Here is a 22,204-nt window from a genome sequence, read left to right as displayed (position 1 = left end):
CACAGGTTCTTCAGGCAAGATTTTCCCTTAAGAACTTTGTCCTATGTTGTCCTGTGTCACCAAGTATTCCATCTTGCCAATTAACGTGTCGAGCAAAATGGAGATCAGTGAGGATGAGAGTGGAAAGAAAGTAAGTATTCAGTCCAGTCTGCCTGCATTTGACCAGTCACATTCTTTGTCTCTCTCTCTCTCTCTCTCTCTCCCTCTTGCCCACTGCTGCCAGAGTCTTGGGTCTTGGGCAAGGTTTTATCAATGCGGTTTGTGGATTGGAGTCTGTACTTCATGTTGCGATATGTTTCTGCTTTCTGGAAACTCCTTTTTTATTGCTATTTTACGCAGTTTTGATTAGAGCAGTTGAGCTCTCTGGCTTGCAGGCAGTGAATGTCACAGTGCTAAACTGAACTGAACTAAACGGAACATTCCTAGACTCTGTGGGTTGATGTTTCATCTCCTGTGTTTTTCGCTCATCTTTTTGCTGTTTGTGCAATTTGCTCTTTTTTATGGCATGTTGTGAGCTGGTGATTTCCTTGAACGGGTTCCATAGTGTTTCTTTGTTTCATGGCTGTCTGTGGGAAGACAGATCTCTGGGTTGTATACTGCATACGTACTTTGATAATAAATGTACTTTGAACTTTGACAATCCTTCCTTCACCACCGCCATTACATCATCCTTCTACCTCTCCATCTCTTTCCCTCTCTTTTCATACCCACCTCCCCCTCTCCAAAAGCTCCACTTCCCTCCAGTCTATTCTAGCTCTTCTCTAATCTATTCCAAAATACAAAACAAGGAGTAAGATCTTCCACCCCCATTCAGGTACCCATACTGGAAACTCCTCAAACATGAGGACCTGAGATATAGGGAAAGGTTGAACAGAAAAGTTTTTATTCCCTGAAGAGTAATAGAATGAGGGGAGATTTGATACAGAGTATATTACGAGCAGTCTAGATAGGGTAAATGGAAACCTGTTTTTTCTATTGAGGTTGGATGAGACTAAAACCAAAGGTCACAAGTTAAGAGTGAAAGGTGAAATAGTTAAAGGGACCCTGTCAGGGAAGAGTGTAGTGCGAATGTGGAATGAGTGGTTGAATGCAATATTTAACAGAAGTTTGGATAAATACATGGACGGAAGGGATATGGACCAGGTGTGGACAGAATAACAGTTTCTGAATAACAGAATCTGTTTCTGTGCTCTAATGCTCTATGACTTCCTCCACAGTAATGCCCATTTACAATTGGGCTCAGGCCTTTCCGAGCAACAGGAGCCTCTACACTATTCCAGAAGACTATTTGAGAAACCTTACATTGGGTTCATGATTCTGACGAATTGGATTCACCAGACAGGAATTGTGCCAGGTTATTCCTGAGCCAAGCATAACAATCCCTATTCTAAACAAATGGAAAATTGAACATACGGTACATCACAGTACATATTCTTAAGCCCACAGGGTTATGCCAACCTCTTAAGCTACTCTAAAATCAGTAATGCTTCCTTCCCATATAACCTTCCATTTTTGTAAAATCCATGTGTCTCTGAAATGTCTTTAATGTATCTCCCTCTACCACCATCACTGGCACCATACACCCTCCACTCTTTGAGTAAAAACCTTACCTCTGACCTCCCCCCCCATAATTTCTAACAACTCCCTTAAAATTATGCCTTAATGTATTATCCACTCCCACCCTGAGTAAATGTCTCTCACTGTCCATTCTGTCTATGCTTCTTATCTCCTACACCTCTCGTTCTACTTCATTCCAAAAAGAAAAGCCCTAAATCACTCATCTTTCCTCATGAGACATTCTCTTTAATCAAGGCAGCGTCCTAATAAATCTTCTCTGCACCCTCTCTGAAGCTTCCACATCTGTATGTTAATCTCATTTCTCAGGTAACTTTGAGCATGAATGAGTTTCTGGTTTAACCAATTTTATAAATATTTAAAAATTTATAAGAGAAGCAATAAATGTTGATAATGTTTAATTCTCCTGGTGTGTGTGGTGACAGAGGAGTGTGGAGAGGCCTTCACTGGCTGTAAAAATCTTTCTGTGAGAACAGCCAACTATGCTGCGTCAAGTACTGGCAGCCAACTCTCCTGAGGAAATGCAAGAGACTGCAGATATTGGAATTTCAACCAACATCCGAGATGCTATAAGACATTGGAGAGGCCTAATTTGGAGAATTGGGTGCAGTTTTGGTCACCTACCTACCTAAGATGTAAATAAGGTTGAAAGAGTATAGAAAAAATTTACAAGGATGTTGCTGGGACTGGAGGGCCTGAGTTATAAGGAAAGATTGAATAGGTTAGGACTTGGAATGTAGAAGACTGAGGGGAGATTTGACAGGTACATACAAAATTATAAAGGGTATAGATACAGTAAATGCAAGCAGGCTTTTTCTTCTAAGGTTGGGTTGCCATGGATTAAGGTTGAAAGGGAATATGCGAGGAAATTGCTTGTGAGAGTGTACAAGCTGCTAACACAAGTGGTGCATGCAAACTGAATTCCAACATTTAACAAATGTTTGAATATGTACATGGATGGCAGGGGTATGCAGAGCAGGTGCAGGTTGATGGGAGTAGACATTTCAATTGTTCAGTATGGACTAGATGGGCTGAAGAGCCTGTTTCTGTGCTGTACCTTTCTATCATTCTACACTGAAGGAACTCAGCAGGTGAGGCGGCTTCTGTGGAGGGAAATGAACAGATGTCCATTTCAGGTCAAGGCCTTTCATTTGGGCCAGATGTGAGATCTTGATCTGCAATGTTGACTGCTTGTATTTCTCCACAATATGCTGCCTGACCGGTACCTCGTGTATTGCCCCTATGCAGGGCCAGAGTAGAACAGAAAGCTCACCCAAGGGGTAGCTGCCAGGAGAGCTGAACACTCGACAAATAAAACAGGAGCCATAAGCCCTCAGGCCTAGCTGCCAGTAAGTTCTCACCTGATGTGATCTTGGCCCATTTCTTGCCTGCTGCCCCAAAGCTTCAGAATCCCCAAGGAGCCCAAGACTCTGTCCAGCTTGCATGTGAATACATTCAGTGTTTCATCCTCTCTAGATTTCAAAGGCAGAGAATGTCAAAACTCTCTATGAGAAACAAATCCTTCTCATCTCCATCTTAAATGAAAGCCACATTTCTCCATTGGCCCTCCAGTGACTAAGCCAAGCCAGTCCCTCAGCTAAGGGCTGCCTGTCAGATTCAAGGCTTTGGTGTGACATGTTAACTGTTCATCTGATTTATAATTCATGTTTTGTAAGACGTGGTTTCTTTGCCAACTGTCAGCACTCCTTTGCTACATAAGAGCGTTATCTGTTTCACTGTCTGGAGTTTATTTAAGCAAGTGTCAGTGTGAGATAGCATGATTATCTCAGAAATTAGGAAACTATTCCTTATAAAATCACCTATATGATGTTTGCAAGACACACAAAATGCTGGAGGAACTCAGCAGGCCAGGCAGCATCTATAGAAAAAAGTATGGTCAACATTTCAGGCCAAGACCCTTTGACAGGACTGGAGAAAAAAAGATGAGCAGTAGATTTAAAAGGTGGAGGGAGGGCAGGGGAAAACACAAGTGATGGAAGAAGCCAGGAGGGGGAGGGATGAAGTAAATAGCTGGGAAGTTGATTGTTGAAAGAGTCACTGGGCTGGAGAAGGGGGATTCTGATAGGTGGGGATAGAAGGCCATGGAAGGAAGAAAAGAGGGGAGGAGCACCAGAGGGAGGTGATAGGCAGGCAAGGAGATAAGGTGAGAGAAGGAAAAGGAAATGGGGACTGCTGAAGGAGAGGGTGAGGGTGGGGCTGGGGTGTCAATACAGGAAGTTCAAGAAAAGGAATGCTCCAAACACCCTCACAGATCACATCTGGGGCAAAATAGTCCCTACTCCACTCAATTACCTTCACCTCCATCACACAGTGTATAACAACTGCACTTTTTTTCATAGATACTGCCTGGCCTACTGAGTTCCTCCAGCATTTAGTGTGTGCTGCTCGGATTTCCAGCATCTGCTGATTTTCTCTTGGTTGTGCACTGTAATAACTCAGCAAGGCTTCTTCCCAGATCCTCAAACTCCATGTAGAGAGAACAAAAAAGACTGTCTGCAAGCAGAGAAAATGGATAACACAGCCTGGCATTGCTTTAGAAAGGATGATAAAGGCCTGTTAATGTCAACTAATCTGTCTGAAAGAGGTGCAGAGGGTGCAAGGAGGAGAGAGAATTAAACATGCTGATGCTGTGAGATATAGTGCACTTCATTTGCTGGAAATCTGTCATATGGGATTGCTGGAAATACACACAGGATGGTATGTGATGTAAAAGAAGCTGAAAGCCATGTGTCCCCAGAGGCCTGCTGTTTTTGTTTATGCTCCAGTATTATGCATCATGATTGTATCAGTTTGTTATTGTCACATGTACTGAGATAGAGTGAAAACCCTTTGCTGCATGTCATCTAGACAGATTGTGTTGCCTTTAAGGCATTTGTTTAGTTTATTATATTTTTGCTTTAGTAATTCGTTTGTAATTGTTTTCTAGTTAAAGTAAAGGTTGTTTAAAGTAAATTCATTGTCTGTGATATATCGCGGCATGCAATGACATCACACCCGGTTTCGCCGCGTCTTGTGGGAAAATACCGGTTCGGAGAAATGGGAAGGAGGGGGCTTATGTGCGCAGGATCAGCGCAAGAGAAGTTTTCTTTCTATGCACTAGAAACATCAGAGAAGCAACGCCTTTTCACCATACGTTAATGTGGAAGAGTGAACCGTAAATGGTTAATCTTACTGGGTCCACGCCTCATTGACCAGTTTATACTTGGTGGTTAGTTCAGAGTTCTTTTACATCTGTGCGAGAACACTACACAGATCATACAGCACTTGATCAAAGAACATAATTACACTGAGGTAGTAAACAAGAAGCAGAATGCCACAGTTACAGGGAAAATGCAGGGCAGGAAGATAAATAAAGTGCAAGGGCTTGACAAGATTGATTGAGCAATCAAGCATTCAAGATTTCAGCTTTTAGCATATTACATTCAATAGTCTGATAATAGTGCAATAGAATCTCTCTGGTGGTATGTGTTCTCAGCCCTCTGTATCTTCTGCCAGGCAGGAGAGGGGAGAAAGGAGAACGTTAATGCGGGAGGGGTCCATGGTTATGACACTTGCTTCCCTGAGGCAGCAGGATGTGTAGAAAGAGTCAGCAGAGTGCAAGCTGCTTTGTGTGATGGACTAGGCTGTGTTCACAGCTCTCAGCAATTTCTTGCAGGTTGGTAGACATTGGTTCTAATTTTCTGTAGAATTCCCTGGATTCTTCTGGAGAGTCCATGATAGTAAATATAATCTCATGTTAAGAAACTAGGGAAAGGGGATATACATCTGATTATGGTAGTGAAAATGTCCTCTTTTTAATATTAAAGTTTAATAAAACTTTTGTTCTATCTACAAATTTTCAAATAACACTGAGCAGTTTGCTAACCCTTCTGTTTCTGTGCTGACACAGGGAGATATTCTGAGGACCAGCCTGCAGATAGAATTTGGCGACGGTACTGCAGTTACCTATGCTAATCTCAGCTCCGTCAAAGGAGGGATCAAGCACGTGTACAAGCACAGCGGAATCTACCGTGTCATTGCACAAGCAAAGAACAACCTGGGATCCACGCAAGCTATTCTGTTCCTGCATGTAAATTGTAGGTCAATATTACAAAGTTGAGAGTGTACCATTGATACTATAGAGAAAGTACAGAGGATAGTTACAAGGATGTTGCCTGGATTGGAGAGCATGCCCTATGACAACAGGTTGAGTGAACTTGGCCTTTTCTCCTTGGAGCAACAGAGGATGAGATAGAATAGAATAGAATAGAATAGAATAGAGACCTGATAGAAGTGTATAAGATGATGTGAGGCACTGATCATGTGAATAGCCAGAGACTTGTTCCCAGGGCTGAAATGGCTAGCATGACGGAGCATAGTTTTAATGTGCTTGGAAGTATGTTCTCTTAGATAGGTACATGGAGCTTAATAAAATGGAGTGCTCTGTGGTTGGGATACTCTAGGCAGATTTCCAAGGAAATTAGATAGTCAACACAATGTTGTGCGTTGAAGGGCTTGTAATGTGCTGTAGATTTCTATGATTCTGTGTTGAAAGGCTCAAAAAGCATTGTGAAGTCAATGAATGATGTAAAGACCTAGGCTGTTGGCTTGTAAAAACAATTTATGCTTAGCTATTTGCATCAAGTGTGCAAAATTGTAGGAACGGATGTAAGTCTCTATCTTTGAAATCTGGCTACACTTAATCAAATACCATTCAAGTTTGAGCACAGTTGTAGAATTGTGGGACAGTGCAGCATGGATACAAACACTTCAGCCCAATGATTCAATACCAACAACTGCTTCCCCTGCCCAGCTAATGTTTCTTGCATTCAGCCTATATCCTGTCTCTTTCCTTCATGTACTCATCTGTGCTTCTTAAATGATTGTATTGTACTGTCCTCAGTCAGTTCTTCTAGTACTCAGCACTCTGTGCATGAAAAAGTCCCCCTCAGCTGCCATTTAAATCTTCTTCCATCCCACATTCTGAAGCTTGCCCTCTAGTTTTTGACTTTTCTCGCACAGAGGCTTTGTACCATGCTGACTAAGATGCACGCCTAAGCTAGTTTCAATTGCCTGTGTTAGCCCATGTCCCTCTAACCCAGGGGTTCACAACCCTTTTTCTGCCATGGACCCCTGCTATTAGCAAAGAGGACTATGACCCAGGTTGGGAAACCCTGCTAAATCTTTCATATTCATTTTATCTTTTGAAGGTTGTTATGGTACCTGCCTTAGCTACCATTGACTAAAGGTAAATTGCCATCCTCTGGGTAACCCTAGAATATAATGGCTTTTTTGTCATATCACAAGATCTTTTTCTTCCTTTATAGAGCCTTCCAATTTACCCCTTTCCTTGCTCCAATGCATTTTCAAAATTGCTGACTAAAGTGTTCTTTATAAGACTTGCATTCATCTTCGGCATTTCAGATTTAGTTAATGTAGCTTTCTAAACTCAGATGAGGACTCAGTGTGAGTTAGAGTGCAGTAAAACTGATGAGCTGGCACCCTTGAGACTCTGGAAGACTAACAGATTTATTACACTATTGGATATTCCCCCTGTTAATGCCTCAAAGCAATTTTATTTCACTTTCTTTACACGGTAGGTTAATAAATTTTCTGATGATCCTGTTGAGACTTAAAAGAAAGTCCTGATAAGTGAACCCTGATGAATGTAAAGGGAGCTTACAACACATAATCCAATGAACCAGATAATGTCCCATCAAGATTTCCAAACAATTAGATACTGAATTGTGGACTTTGACTGTATATCATGAGCTAGAGATTGGAAATCTGTCCTTTTCTGTTTTCTCTTGGATCTCCCAGATGTTGTTAAGAAAGTTCTCATGCTTTTTTTATTATCTTGGATTATGAAACTGAGTATTTTACTTCACATTTATATTAATAATCTGAGGAGGGGTCAATAAGTAAGATATCAAAGTTTGCTGATGAAAACAAAAGTTGGTAAGGGCATCTTGTGATGAGGATATTGTGATTCTGCCATCGGATACTGATAAATTGAGTTTGTAGGTGAAAAATTGGCCAAGGGAGTTTAATATGAGGAAGTGTGATGTCAACTACTATTGACTGAAGATAAATTCCCAACCTTTGCTAACCCTAGAACTTGATGTCCTTTGTGTCCTCTCACAGAATATGCTTTACAATAAGTCCCAATCAAATTGATGGCCAACAAATAATCACAAGCTTGGCACAGACAGCTACTAATCAGTATTTTAATGGTAGAAAGGGAGCTAGAGTGGAAGAAAGATTGACATTCAGAAGCTAAGAACAAGGACAAGGGCACAGTGGTCCAAGAGGCAAGAATTAACATTGAGGTTGGCACAGTCATTGTGGACCAAAGGACATGGTCCTGTGCTGTATTCTTCTATGTTCCATAACTCAAATTAGAAAAACTCAATATCTCAGAGTGCTAAACCAAGGGTTTATATTGATGGAACATTCACAATAGAACAAAGAAATACAATAGAATGAATGAAAAATTACACACAAAGACTGACAAGCAACCAATGTGCAAAAGACAAGCTGTGCAAATAAAAAAAATCCAGGAAATAATAAATAAATAAATAAATAAATGAACAAACAGACAAACAATACTGAGAACATAAGCTGTAAAGTCGTTGAAAGTGATTCTGTCAGTTGTATTCAGTGATCAGCTCGATGTTGTGGTGAGTGAAGTTGTCTGTCTTAGGTCAGGAGCCAGATAGTTAAAACTGATGGTATGGGACTTTCGTACTTTCTACCTAATGGAAGCAGCAAGAAGAGAGCATGGCCTGGATGGGTGCAGTCCTTGATGAAAGATTCTGCTTTTCTTGTGAAAGTACTCTTTGTAGATGAGCTCAGTGGTGAAGAGGGCTTTTCTTGTGATTAACTGGAGTGTATGCATTATTTCTTTTAGGCTTTTCCATTCATAGGCATTGGTGTTTCCATACCAGACCGTGATGCAACCAGTCTGGATACTCCCTACTGTGCATCTATAGAAGTCTGTCAAATTTTAGATGACATGTCGAGCTGCACAAAATTCTAAGAAAGTAGAGGAGCTGCCATGCCTTCTTTGTAATGGCACTCACTGTACCTGCAGGGCCTAGGACAGATCCTCTGAAATGATAACACCAAGGAATTTTAAGCTACTGACCCTCTCCTGCTTCAACCCTTGATGAGGACTGGCTCGTGAACCTCTGTTTACCTCCTCATGTAGACAATAATCAGCTCTTTGGTTTTGCTGATGTTGACTGAGAAGTTGTTGCTGTAGCATCAATAAACCAGTTTCAAATCCCCTCCTATATGCTGATTTGTCACCAACTTTGATTCAGTCAACAGCAGTGGTGTCATCTGCAAACCTGATACTTCAGTGTGGAAGTATTCATGAATATCATCCCCCCCATCTCCACTACCTCAGCCTGGCTATGTTCTCCTTCCTAATACTGAAACACTGAAGACAGAGAGGAGATCCCGGTTCTTCAAGTCCAATCTAGTCTTAGTTTGTGTGTCTCAAGCACAAAAGGCAATACCTACAGAGCACCATGGAGCATCCACAACTTAAACATATGTTCTAATTGCAGGAATAGGCTGTTACATCGACAGGAACCGATCCACCTTTATGAAAAAGAAGGATGGTGGTAATTAGACGCTCTGCTGTGACACCACAGTACTTACTGTTAAATGGAATAACGAGGCAGCATTAATATTTAAATTGCACTCGACGGAGTAATTTGTTGGCCTGTGATAAGCACTGAGACTCAGATGGTCCTCTAGCCTGTGAATCTGATTAAATGTTATTTGGTTTTCTCTCTGACAGTCGCTTAATTTTGAACACATCTTGATTGGCAGTGGTGAATGCATCTGAAATAAGATTGTGCTTGAGCTTAAGTCCATGTTATTGAGCCCAGTACAGGCTTGTTGTTGTGCGGGGGTATTGAGTCGTCACATTACCTCAGCTGAATCCAGTCCCCATGACCAGAAATGGTCATCTCTGCACAGACATAAATATTTAACACTATAAAGTGATTTCAACCTGAATCCAGAACAACAAATTAGAGCTCATTAACATGCCAACAAAACAGACAGAAGAGAATCTGCAGATGCTGGAAAGCTAAGCAAAACGCACAAAAAGCTGGAGGAACTCAGAAGGTCAGGTGGTATCCATGGAGGGAAATAAACTGAACATTTTGGACCAAGGCTCTTTATCAGAACTGTCTTCATGAAGGGTCTTGGCATGAAACATCCCAGTGTTTATTTCCCTCCGCAAATGAAGCCTGACTTGTAGAGTTCACCAGCGTTTTGTATGTTGTGTTTGTTGATGGTCCTGTCACATTGTCTTTCATTGCTGTCTTACAAATACCTGACTGATAACCGAAAGAATTTGATTTTGCTTTCTTCTCTTTTCTGCCTCAACCATCACCAATGCCCCACCCCACAGGTCCTATTGAGCATGTGCACCTGACTCTGCCATACATTGCAATCACCACCCAGGAGGTGAATTTGACAGCCGTAGTATTGCCCAGTACAACAGGCCCTCTCACTTATTTCTGGTGGATTGAAAACAGGACTGAGGTGAGTGGATGGTCATTGTATGTGTGCTATTTGTCTATTACTGCCACATGTACAAAGAAGCAGTGAGAATCTTGCCTTGCATCCTGTTCATAATGATCAAATTATCACACATTGCATTGAGCTGAAATAAGGTGGAACAATAGCAATGTAGAATAAAGTGTCAGAACTACTGAAAAAGTGCAATGCAAGTAAACGATAAAATGCAAGTTCATAAAAGGTTTATTGCAAAGCCAAGGGTCCATCTTATGGTACAAGAGGTCTGTTCCAGAGTCTGAAAATAGTGTGTCTTTGAGCCTGGTGTCTTGTATCTTCTGCCCAATGGGAGAGGGGAGAACAGAAAATGTCTGGTTTGGGTGCTGTCTATGATGATGCTGACTGCTTACTGAGGCAGCAAGAAGTACAGACAGAGTCCACAGAGGGGAAACTGGTTCCTGTGATGTGCTGAGCTGCGCCCACAACTCTTTGCAGTTTCTTGTGATCAGCTGTAGATTTATTGCCATTATACATCTGGAAAGAATGCTCTTAACTTCTAAATTCTAAAAAAAATGTAAAAATTGGTAAGAGTCAATGTAGACTCTTGAGGAAGTAGAGGTGCATGAAACATCATTGTTGTTGAACCAGAAACTTCAGCACCGGAAAAAAGTCTGCCAACCCGTTTAGCTACAATATTAAAAGTTGGCAACTGAACTTATCAGAACTGCTGGTAACAATGGACAACAACTTTTTTCAGAAGTGTTGGAATTTATTTTGTTTCCAATAGACCATGATGCTAAACACAAATATAATTTCAGACTACTTGTATCACTACGGAATGTAGAGAAACAAGAAATTGAATATGATGCATTTAATTGCATAATGGTGCTGACGCTTTGCACTAGTTCAACTAAGCTAAAATGTTTGGTGACTATTTTCATTTGTATTCAGTGTCTGAGGCTTCTTGCATAAGTGTCCAACAATAATCAGCCAGCACTGATGGACTCAAGTTGCCTTGATACCATTTCTCCATAACTGCAATGTTCTGGTGAAATCTTTCACCAAGTTCGTCATTGATAGCACCAAGAATAAGAGAGAATAAGTCTAAATGGGAATGCAGAAAATGAATTTTTAGTGACATGCTGCAGTTTATAGTTTTGAATGCTTGAATGATGTTATCAACCAGCTGCACGTAGTCTGGTGCTCAGTAGTTGCCAAGAAAATTTCCAACAACATCCTTGAATGCCTTCCATGTGATTTTCTCCTGTCCCACTAGAAGTTCTTCAAATTGCCTGTCATTGATCATTTCTTCAATTTGTGGGTCAACAAAAATGCTTTCCTTAATCTTGGTATCAGTTATTCTGATTTGAATTATGAATTGAAGTAACAACTATAGGCAATTTTTCAAAAAAAAAGATGTGTGATAGGGCAATTTCATGGTTATTTTCATTAAAATCTATAAGATACACCCGAAGTATTCAGGAAGCAAAATCTTTGTCGTCCAGTGTAATCCAAGGAGTTCCCTATTTCAATGGGCTGTAAGGTGGGGAGATCCAAATAAAGTTAGCAAAGCTGTAAGTTTAGTCACTAATTTTTTAGGAATAAGATTGATAAATAGTTGCACAAAAAAGATTTTATTTTCAGCAAAGGTGCTGCATCTGGGAGCAGTTCTGAATGCCACATCTCTAAAAGAATGCATCCAAAAAGTAATGGGTTGGTCCAGTCCATGACAGGTAAAGCCCTCCCCACCATTGAGTACCTCTATACAGAGTGTTGGTGTATGAAAGCAGCATCCATCATCAAGGACCCGTGCCATCCAGGCCATTTCTCTTCTTGCTCCCTCAGAAGGAAGGTGCAAGAGCCTCAGGACCCGCACTACCAGGTTTAGGTACATTTATTACCCTGCAAACATCAGGCTCTTGAACCATGGGGATAATGTCACTCTCCCCGTCACTGAACTGTACCCACAATCTATGGAGTCACTTTCAAGGACTCTTCATCTCATGCTGTCGATATTTGTTTGGTTCCACTCCGGTTCTGTGGGTTCTGATGTATCTGGTGAAGTCAAGGTGCGACTTTCAAACCCTGCCATGGTTTGAACGAGCTTGACAGAAAGGGTGTGTAGGGATGGTAGTTTAGGATGTGGCATACATTCCATGTAGGGTTTCTGAGTTTCAGCAAATGGTTGATTTGTTGAAATGGTTCTTGATGTCTTTCCCAGTTCCCCTCCAACTTAAGCAATGATGGGCAAGAAATCAGTAGTTTAAACTAGGGCATACTATTTATTTACAGCAACAGGCTGTAAATGCGCCCACAATGCCCATGGGACAATTAATCTACCAACCTGTACATTTTTGGGAAGTGGGAGGAGCCAGAGCACCCAGGTATGGTCAACAACTCATTCCAGACAGTGTTAGGGACGGAACCAGGGTTGCTGGCACTATAATGTGTTATGCTAACCACTGCACAGCCATGCTGACCATGAAGCATTAAACATTAAAATCCAAGGTTTCAGGAAGGAAAGGAAGCAGAAATTTGGCATTCTCTTCCACAAGCAGATCAATTAACAGTTTCATCTCAGTGGTGGAATTCTTTGAATCATGCATTTTAAGGGAAAGTGAAAAAAACTGTGTAGAGGTAGACAATGGATCAGTTATAATCTCACTAAACTCTGGAACAAGCTTAAGGGGATAAAATAGTCAATTGTGTTCCTTTCAACTTCAGTGTCACTTTACTTTTCATCTATGCAGCCCATCATCACCCTGGAGGACAAGGCTTCTGTCAGGTTCTTCAAAGAAGGAATAAACAGCATCACCGTGCAAGTATCTGCTGGCAATTTGATTCTCCAGGATGTAAAGAGTATAGCTATATTTGGTGAGAAAGACACATTCTATTATGAGGAATGTTATATAGAAGATGCTATCTCAGTAAAGAATTTCATCATCAATTTGCTAAATCCAAAAATTCACTCACTGTTATGGAGATTTATTTATAGTTTAACAAAGTAATTGAGTGAGCATGCAACCCTGCCCTACCATCCTATATGACCATGGTTGATCTGTCCCCAGCTCAGCTCCTTCTCTATGTCAGGTCCCAATAGCTCTCAATTCCCTAATCTTCCAAAAATAATTATCAACCTCCACTTTTAAATACTTGTTATGATCTGGCCTCCATAAGTCTCTGGGGTGGACAATTCTAGAGATTTTGTACTCTTTGTAAGAAGAAAATCCTGAGTATTCTGGTTTTAATTGAAATACGTACATGTATCTTGAAACTATATCCCAGTGATCAAGATACTGTCACTACTGAAAACATTTCAACATTAGACCTTAAAATCAGGAGACATGGGAGCAGAATTACATGATTCAACCCATTGAGTCTTCTCCACTATTCAATCATGGCTGTCTTCCCTCTTGTGCCCTCCTAGGATCTTACATATTTCAATAAAATCACCCCTTTTCCAAACTTCAAACAATTTGAAGAATCTATACTTGTTGTCAATGCTGATGAGTTTTGCACATAGTTTCCTGTCTGTGTACGGCAAATGTCCACCATCTCTCTGCAGTTGGAGAGGTAGCACTGGCCACTGTGAACATTCTGCTGGAGAGGTTGGAAAATGGGTTATTTCCTTTGAGCTGTTTTCACTGATGAGCATAAAGCCAGCACACTTGGGAATTATGCTCAGCATGTAGTACTGCACTGGATGTCAGAGCCTTTCAGGGTTATTTCCCCTGTGTGTCCTTCTTCATTCAGATGAACCTAGCAACCAGGGTGAATACCATATCAGATGGATGGAAGGATGTCCCACCCTGTCACACGTACAGCAGCAATCCCATCACCTCTATGTCTGACTTTCACCCCTTGTCTGAAATTTGCTTTATTTGTTACATGTACATCAAAACATTGAAACGTACAGTGAAATGTGTTGCTTTGCATGAAATCAGATCAGTGAAGATTGTGCTGGGGGCAGCCCGCAAATGTTGCCACGTTTCCAGTGCCAACATAGCATGCCCAAAACTTATTACCCCTAACCTGTTCTTGTTTGAAACACAGGAGGAAACCCATGTGGTCATGAGAAGAATGTAGAAACTCCTTACAGAGAGCCGGAGGAATCAAACCTTGATAGGTCATCACTGGTGCAATAAAACGATTGTGTTAACCAGTACATGACCACACACCTAAAAGGCAGCTCCACAGTGGTAGCCAAACTCTGTTGGTAACCACTCCTCTGCCTGAATTTTCTGCCCACCTTTCCTCTTTTGCTTTAAGACCCTCCTCAAACCACTCCATTTTAACAAGCTCAGACCCTCCTTCAGTTGCTGCCAAGCTTTCTCAGTAAGCAATTAGCTAACACAGATGGGGATATTTTCCCATACTAAAGGTGCTGTGCAAATGCCATGTTGGAAGATAAATTGACATTGAAGCTCATGCAAGCCCAAACAAAGTCACCTGGATAGATAGAAGAGATTCTGCAATTGCCAGAAATCCAGAACAACACACACACAAATGCTTTAGGAACTCAGCATGTCAAGCAGCATCTACGTAAATAAATGAATAGTGGACATTTTGAGCCAAGACCCTTCATCAGAACAAGAAAGAAAGGGCATAGAAGGCTTCTCTCCCAAGTCACCTATTCACCAAATTTCCATTAGGGTGACACTACAAGTCCATTACCACCAGGACTACATGTCATCTCCAAAGCTACTTCGCTGTAGCTATCCAGCTTCTTAACAAAGCTCACTCATGTGTAATACCTTGACTGACCCTGCACAACTTCTGTTAAATGGTCTTTCTGCTCTCCTTGTTCTGTTGATAATTATTTAGTCTGTTCATATGTTCACGTTTATTTAAGTTTGATTATTAACATGTGACTACTGCATCTTTATTGAATGCTCACAGCTGCTATAACTATTGTCTTGTAAATTGTTGTTTGGTGTTCTGTTATCTGTTATTTTATTGTCCTGTGTTTTATGCATGGCACTGAACCACAATCAATTCTGGTATGTTTCGCATTCTGGTTTCAAAGTGATTCTGATCCTGATTCTGACCTGATGAGCTCCTTCACCATACCTGTGTGTTTACCGAGACAGATAGAACAGGATTTTGAATGGAAGTTGTTGTGTAGCGTAATCAAATGAAGTAATGATGGAATGAAATATCATTCTGATAAGAATCTGACTAAAATGTGATTTCTGAATCCAGGATCCTTTTATCAATGTTCTTACATATCCACCCTGCAGATTCCTATCGCTCATTGCTACTGTCATTTACACCGAACTTGGAAGATCACAACCCAAATATTCCTGAGTGGAGGCAGGATCTGAGCAGGCTTGTCAAAAGAACTCTCGGAGAAGTAAGTAAGAGAAGTTTCAAGTAAGTCCACGCACCATGGCCTGCAGGGAACAGAACTCCGCAGCTCTGAACTCACAGTAACTTTGACAGAAATCTAATGTAAGCTCTCCTCTAGTCAAGTTCTTGGGAAATAACTCCTACTGACACAGGAAATGTTAGCAGCTTGCTTAACCTACTTCTTCCTTCTAAGACCTGGGTTGCTATGGTGCCAGAGTGGGAAATATTAAGGTATGGGACTCTGTTCAGTCATATATCAGGAATAATATCAAAGAAAACTACAGCGACCTATCTCAACTCAGTGTCTATCGACCATCACTGTCAGTACTGACATAATGCACCATTGCTCGGCACAGCACAGCTGTCATTAAAATCTGAAAGGCTGGCTGGTGTCAGAAGTGGAAACATCACAGTTAGAAATGTTCTTTTGGTGTCAGACAGCCCTAATATTGACAGTCCAAAACTAGAGTGTTATAAATAATATATAAATCCAATTATAAATTCAGGAGAAATTTCTTCACTGAGAGCAATGTTGAAAGACAGAAGCTGCCTCAACCACCAAAAGGAATAGGAACAGAAAATGCTGGGCTCAGTATTTAAGAAGTACTCAGACAAGTGCCTGAATTGACAAAGCATAGAAGGCTATGCACCAAAACACAGATAAATGGGATGGTGTAGACAGGAATAATGAGAGCCATGGAAATGGTGAGTTAAATAGTCTGTTTTTGTGTTGCCTGACTCTGTGTCCTAATGGAAGCGTCTTTGTTATGACATCAGCCTTAAATGTCCCATGCAAAGTATTCTTTGTAAGTGAATGTGTAAGTTCATTCTGCAGACATCGCAAGGTGTTAAGCATATGTTCCAGCAACTCAATGAAGTAAAGAGGTGGTCTCCAAGAGAAACTACTGAATGAGGAGGCGCATTGTAAAATGATATATCTGGAAGAGATATGTCAGTACTAACTTCATCCTGTTCAGGAAGGCTGCACGCTCTTAAGGCTACAATCTCAACCAAAATTATCTTTAATCCATGCATTAAGAGAGTTGAATATAATCTCTCAGTTACCAGTAAAAGGCATCAAGGGCACACCGGCTCTGAAATGTTAATGGTTCAGAAACTACAGTGATTCCTCTCTGAGTCAGGAAATTAAATGGTTCAAATGGTTCCATTTATTACCAGAGAATGTATATAGTATACAACCTGAAATGCTCCACAAAAAAACAAAGAACCCCAAAAGAATGAATGGCAGAACTTTAGAACCCCAAAGCCTCCTCTCCCCCCCACTCCACCACACAAGCAGCAGTAAGCGTCAAAGCATCAACTTCGCCCCTTTCAGCAGAAAAGCACCAGTGCCCACCACCCATCGAGCAACAGCAAAGCACCCAAACAGAGACCATGAAAAGCAGTCAACAAAAACTATTGTTTACCCAACAGTTCGACATGCCACAGTCTCTCCCTCTCACTAAAAAGGCATCGAGAGATATCACCCATTTTTCACAGCAAAAGGGAAGACTGACGGTCACTGATACAGTGTTACAGTCTGCCACACCAATTGTTATTCAGAGATTCCCAACCCGAGAATCAGCAGCAAGCTCTTCCCCTTTCGAGAGAAAGAGAGTGTGTGACTGCTCGACCACAGAGACCTCCATCCACACGTCTGCCACAGTAAGGTCTTGATGTTCCTTCTCCTGCGATGCCTCAGTCAGTAACACTGGCCTGGAATCAGTCATCCACAGGGCTGCACCCCAGAGGCACCATCATCCAAGCTGCGCCTGGAGAATTTTGGAAAATGGTCAGCCAGTGAGCTCCAGCAACGGGAACTCATCCATCGTAAAAGATTGCTCAGTTTGAGTGCTGCTTGCAGATCAGGACCTCGATAGAACCACAACCATCTAGAAAAGGAGAACAAGAGACATTGAAGACGGGAACTTAAGCTGGTTTTATAGATGAGCTTGAAGAGGCAGTCACTTGGCACCATCTTAACTCCTAGCGTAGTACTCTAACAGGTAACTACAGAGTGCAACTACAGTGTGCTTGCTTGCATTATTTTTTTTCAAAAATGGGTAAGTTTTTTGCCCCTTCAATTATTCTAATCTAGTCTAACTGACATAACTACTGTGTCTCACTTGACCATGACTAGTGTAGTAAAAATAACCAGCTCTTTCTCCTGTACATTAAACTAAATCATCCCAGGTTTCTTCGGGAGCTTATATATGTTCAAGATTTGTTCATAAAGACTGAAGATCAGTTTAGTTACCTAATTGTCAGTTGGAAATATTCATCTCTTCTCTATCCCCAGCTGTTATAATATTAGTTCTTCTTGGCCTGTTTCAAAGGATCTTAGGACTCAATGACAAGACAGGCATGACCAATTCACTTCTTGGAACTGTTGACTTCATTAAACCAGCCAAAAGCCCTCAAGCTTATTTTGTCTCTTGGAATTATAATGTTCCAATTTATCCTGACCAATATTTACTCTTCATTTGACATTTCAAAAGCTATGTTTTGTGATCACTATTGCATTGTAGGAGCTGGTTATATACAACTTGGCGTTACAACTCTTCGAATTACTTCACTGGTAAATCACATTGACAAATAAAAGATGCAACAAATATCCAAGACCATGCCAGATATTTTTTAATACCAAAACAAAGACTTAATTCTTTATTTTGGACCAATAATCCAGAATCTGAAAGAGTCATCAAAGATCTTCATGCTTCCAAATAATTCAAGGAATGCTCTTTTCTTGGCTCCAAGTATATCTTGACCCCAGAAGACCTATCTCATTTATTAGATAATGCTGCATTATTATTTGATTTCCCTAATTGGATATTTTTAATGCTGGTAAACTTAAGTTATAAGTATTACTTCTAAAAAAGTTGTTCTAGAGGAAGTATTTCTAAGGAAAGCCTCTTCTCTGGTAGCCTCTGGTCTAAATAGATCTCCCAAAACAAGACCAAGCAAACTGCTTCAACTCCTTTCTCACAATTTACTCATTCATTTGTAGAACTTCAGACCAATTTGCTATCCCACACTAATCTTTGCACCCAGTGCCACTAAGGTCAGCCTAGTGGGTTGTACTTCTTTCGAACTACCTGGGCTAGAGGAAGTGGTCCATCTGGATTGCTCCTGCATTGAAACAGCACTGACTCAATTGTTTCATTCCATACAGTAACCCTTCTGTGAAGTAATTGTAATGGATCAGTATGGTACAGAGGTTCACTCCTTATGGAAGGACTGAGCTAACAAAATATACAGATACTGTATGTATACTGTGGCAACAAGTAAGATGCTGGAGGAACTCAGCAGTATAGTCAGCATCTGTGAAGGACATGGACTGTCAACATTTCAGGTCAAGACTCTTTACCTGGACTAAGTCCATTTCCCTTCACGGAGCTTCCTGATAAGCTGGAGAAAAGAATTTGATGTTTGTGTGCAAGACCCTCATCTGGATATCTCAACCAAAAGTGTTGACAGTCCCGTAGTACCTTTCTCTCCATGGATGCCGCCTGATCCTCTGGGACCTTTTATGTTGCTCTATATTCCTACATTTTCATGTATGCATTTCTGTGGCTCTGTGCTTCTGCAGAACTTGAGATTAGTAGATGCGTTTGGGAACCTAATTCTGAAAAATAAGGCTTGAAAAAAAAGTTAAAACGTGCCCTAGTATTTTGAAAACATAATGAAGTGTGGCTATGTGTTCTGTAGGTCACAGCGTTACCAGAGCAACGGATGTTGCTAGCCATCCTCCCAGGGTTGCCAACAGCAGCAGAACTTTATATCCTCCCACATCGAGGCTCAGCCCAAGAGAGGTTAAGCAGCATGAGTTTAGATCAGGTGAGTCACCATCTGCTGGATATATTTTAGACTTTTCACAGATCACCTGATGAGTAACCACAGAAAAGCATTCCACTCATGTCTCATATCACAATAGAAGCAAATTATTTAGCCCATCATGAATATGCTGGCAATGACTTATTTCCCTGCAACTATTTTTGTACACGTACTCATTAACAAGCCCCACTAATACATTAAAGGGATTTTACACCAGCCAATTAAACTAATAACCAGCACACTTTTGGGATATAGGAGGCATCTACAATATCCCAAGGAAATCCACATAGACACAGGTAGAATGTGTAAACTCCACGCAGACGGCTCCAAAGGTGAGAGTCAAACCTGGGTTGCTAAAGCTGTGAGAGAGCTGCACTACCCTGCTGCCCAAAAGGTGGTAATGGGGTTTAAAAGGCAACAATTGCCCATCACACTGGAATTGTTTTCATCTTACTTTCACCTCAGTGTTGTTTGGCTTCAGGTGCTGATGTGAATCCAGACTGCACTCAACAAGTTCACGTTGAGTGTGTCACACTCCCTTTCCAATTTCCACTGATGGACAGGAGGACACAGAAGAAAAGTTCACATAGAAATACTTCAGATAGAGTACTAACTGAGGGACAATACTGCACCCTTCTTTAGTCCCCAGAATAACTGCATGGCCTACTCTTTCTGTTTAATTTGAGATCAGTATTGGGAATTTGATGCATAGGGAGGTTTCCATGTTCAAGGTTAAGTTTATTGTCATTCAGCCACATACGTATATAGAGCTAAGCAAAACAACATTTCTATGGGGCCAAGGTGCAAAACACAGTTCATATATCACACACAGCACATAAAATAACATTAACAGATAATAAGCGATCGGTAGATGTACAGTTCGAGTTGACATATAGTTAAATCTACAACAGGATAATGCAACTGGCCCTGTCATAAACAGTGTATGCAGGGTTCAGAATTCTCATCGCCTGGGGGAAGATGCAGTTTCACAGCCTAACAGTCCTCCTTCTTAGACTGTTATTTTCTGCCTGACCGTCAGAGGTCAAAGACATTGAGGGACAAGTGGGAGGGGACCTTGACAATGCTGAGAGCTCTGCAAATATAGCACTTCTGGTGTGTGCCCTGGATGGGGGAGGGAAAAGAGACCTCGATGATTCTCTCAGCAGTTCTCACAAGCACCAGGCTGAAATTGGAACCAAATCTCTGCTATAAGCAGTAAGTATATGCTCTCTGTAATAGAGTTACCACTATATTGAATAAAAGGTTTAATACTCTACACCTCCTCCACCTGAACAAAATGTCCCAAACACTAAAACAAGTTCATGGATTCATAAGACCTAGGAGCAGAATTAGGTCATTTGGATCATTGAAATTCCTTCTCCATTCAATCATGGCTGATTTATTTTCCATCTCAACTCCACGCTCTTCCCTTTTCCCCGTAACCTTTGAAGCTCCTACTAATCCAAGAACCTATCAATCTTTGCATTAGATAAACCCAATGTCTTGGCCTCTATAGCTGTCTGTGGCAATAAATTCCACAGATTCACCATTCTATAGCTGAAGAAATTTCTATTTACCTCTGTTCTAAAGGGATCTCCTTTCCTTCTGAGGCTATGCCCTCTTGTCCTAGACTCTACCACTGTAGGAAATATCCTCTCCACATCATTATATCTAGACTTTTCAATAGGTTTAAATAAGATTCCTCTCGTTTTTCTAAACTTCAGTGAGAACAGGCCCAGAACCATCAAAAACTCCTCATACATTAACCCTTTCATTCCCAGGACCATTGTAAACTTCCTCTGACCTCCTCCAATATTAGCACATCCTTTCTTAGACATGGGACCCAAAACTGCTCACAATATTCCAGATATGGTCTGACCAATGCCTTATAATGTTTCAGCAATACATCCTTGCTTTTTATATTCATTTGAGACAAATGAGGTACATCTAGTGACACAAGGTGGCATTGAGCAAATGGGGGTAAATTCAACTTAGATTAATAGAACACTGGTATCACATCACTTCAGATATTCTGATGCATAGAATTTTAGTGTTGACTCTGTTCTACCCCACAGTTCCCAGAAACTCTCACCTCATGAGTATTTTTATGTGCCATATCATGATATGACTCAGAATGAATGAAAAATATTAGTTTCTCTATTTCTCCAAAAACATCTTTCTATTATAACAAATATTAAGGTAAATTTGATGAATTTTAAACTTTTATCATTTCGTATCTCTTACATTCTTAAAGTTTTGTCAAAGTAAGGCATGCGAATATTGCATTGAAATTATTTTTTAAATTAAAAGATACCTTTTTTCCATGTACAATTGACAATCCTCATACACGCCACTACAATAACAGTGTTTAGTGAGCCAGCAGGTTTCTCAGTGAGGAACGTGGGTGAAAATCAGATGCATTGTTGGGCATTAATACTGAAGGCATTTTGGCCTTGATATCCAACTACAATATGTAAAAAGAAAAGATGCAAATGCAAAAATGTTAAGGACATTGAAGATTCAGTCACTTGCACCAACACTCCATATTCCTGCTGCAACTTCTCGGAAGAGAAGTTGGAAATTGCTCTTTCAGTCTTTTCTGATAATGAATTTCCAAGTAATTCTCGCATTTCACCTGGCAATGCAGTAAGATTCCTGGTGAGATTCGGCAATGCACCACCTCCAGCAAGTTAAGGAATTGGCTTTGTTTGTCCAAGTCCATTACCTATCAAAAGCAATGAACTATTTTGGTACAGAATTAATGAATGGTACAAGTTAATGTTCTTGTCTGCAGTGAGAGTATGTTAATCAGTTTTCTGCTGAAGAAATTTCATGTATGTTGCAGCTTATAAGAAAGTGATTCATTAAATTTGCTCGTGCTGAGCAGTATAAAGCCAAACTGGGATCA

At 40.8% G+C, this 22,204-nt stretch overlaps 1 protein-coding gene across 1 annotated transcript in view; it reads left to right on the top strand.

The window, feature by feature from the left end:
• LOC132379726 (VPS10 domain-containing receptor SorCS1-like) overlaps positions 1 to 22,204 on the top strand; it is a 1,404,942-nt gene that overhangs the window by 1,345,253 nt on the left and 37,485 nt on the right. Inside the window, exons 19-23 of the mRNA XM_059948015.1 lie at positions 5,486 to 5,672; positions 10,007 to 10,140; positions 12,864 to 12,987; positions 15,354 to 15,466; positions 19,171 to 19,299. Coding sequence (XP_059803998.1) covers positions 5,486 to 5,672; positions 10,007 to 10,140; positions 12,864 to 12,987; positions 15,354 to 15,466; positions 19,171 to 19,299 — 687 coding nt within the window. The remainder of the gene's footprint in view (positions 1 to 5,485; positions 5,673 to 10,006; positions 10,141 to 12,863; positions 12,988 to 15,353; positions 15,467 to 19,170; positions 19,300 to 22,204) is intronic.

This window comes from Hypanus sabinus, chromosome 22 (genome assembly GCF_030144855.1).
Source record: "Hypanus sabinus isolate sHypSab1 chromosome 22, sHypSab1.hap1, whole genome shotgun sequence".
NCBI classification, from domain to species: Eukaryota; Metazoa; Chordata; class Chondrichthyes; order Myliobatiformes; family Dasyatidae; genus Hypanus; species Hypanus sabinus.
Note: the sequence above shows the minus strand (reverse complement) of the source record. Positions and strands in the feature narration are given on the sequence as shown.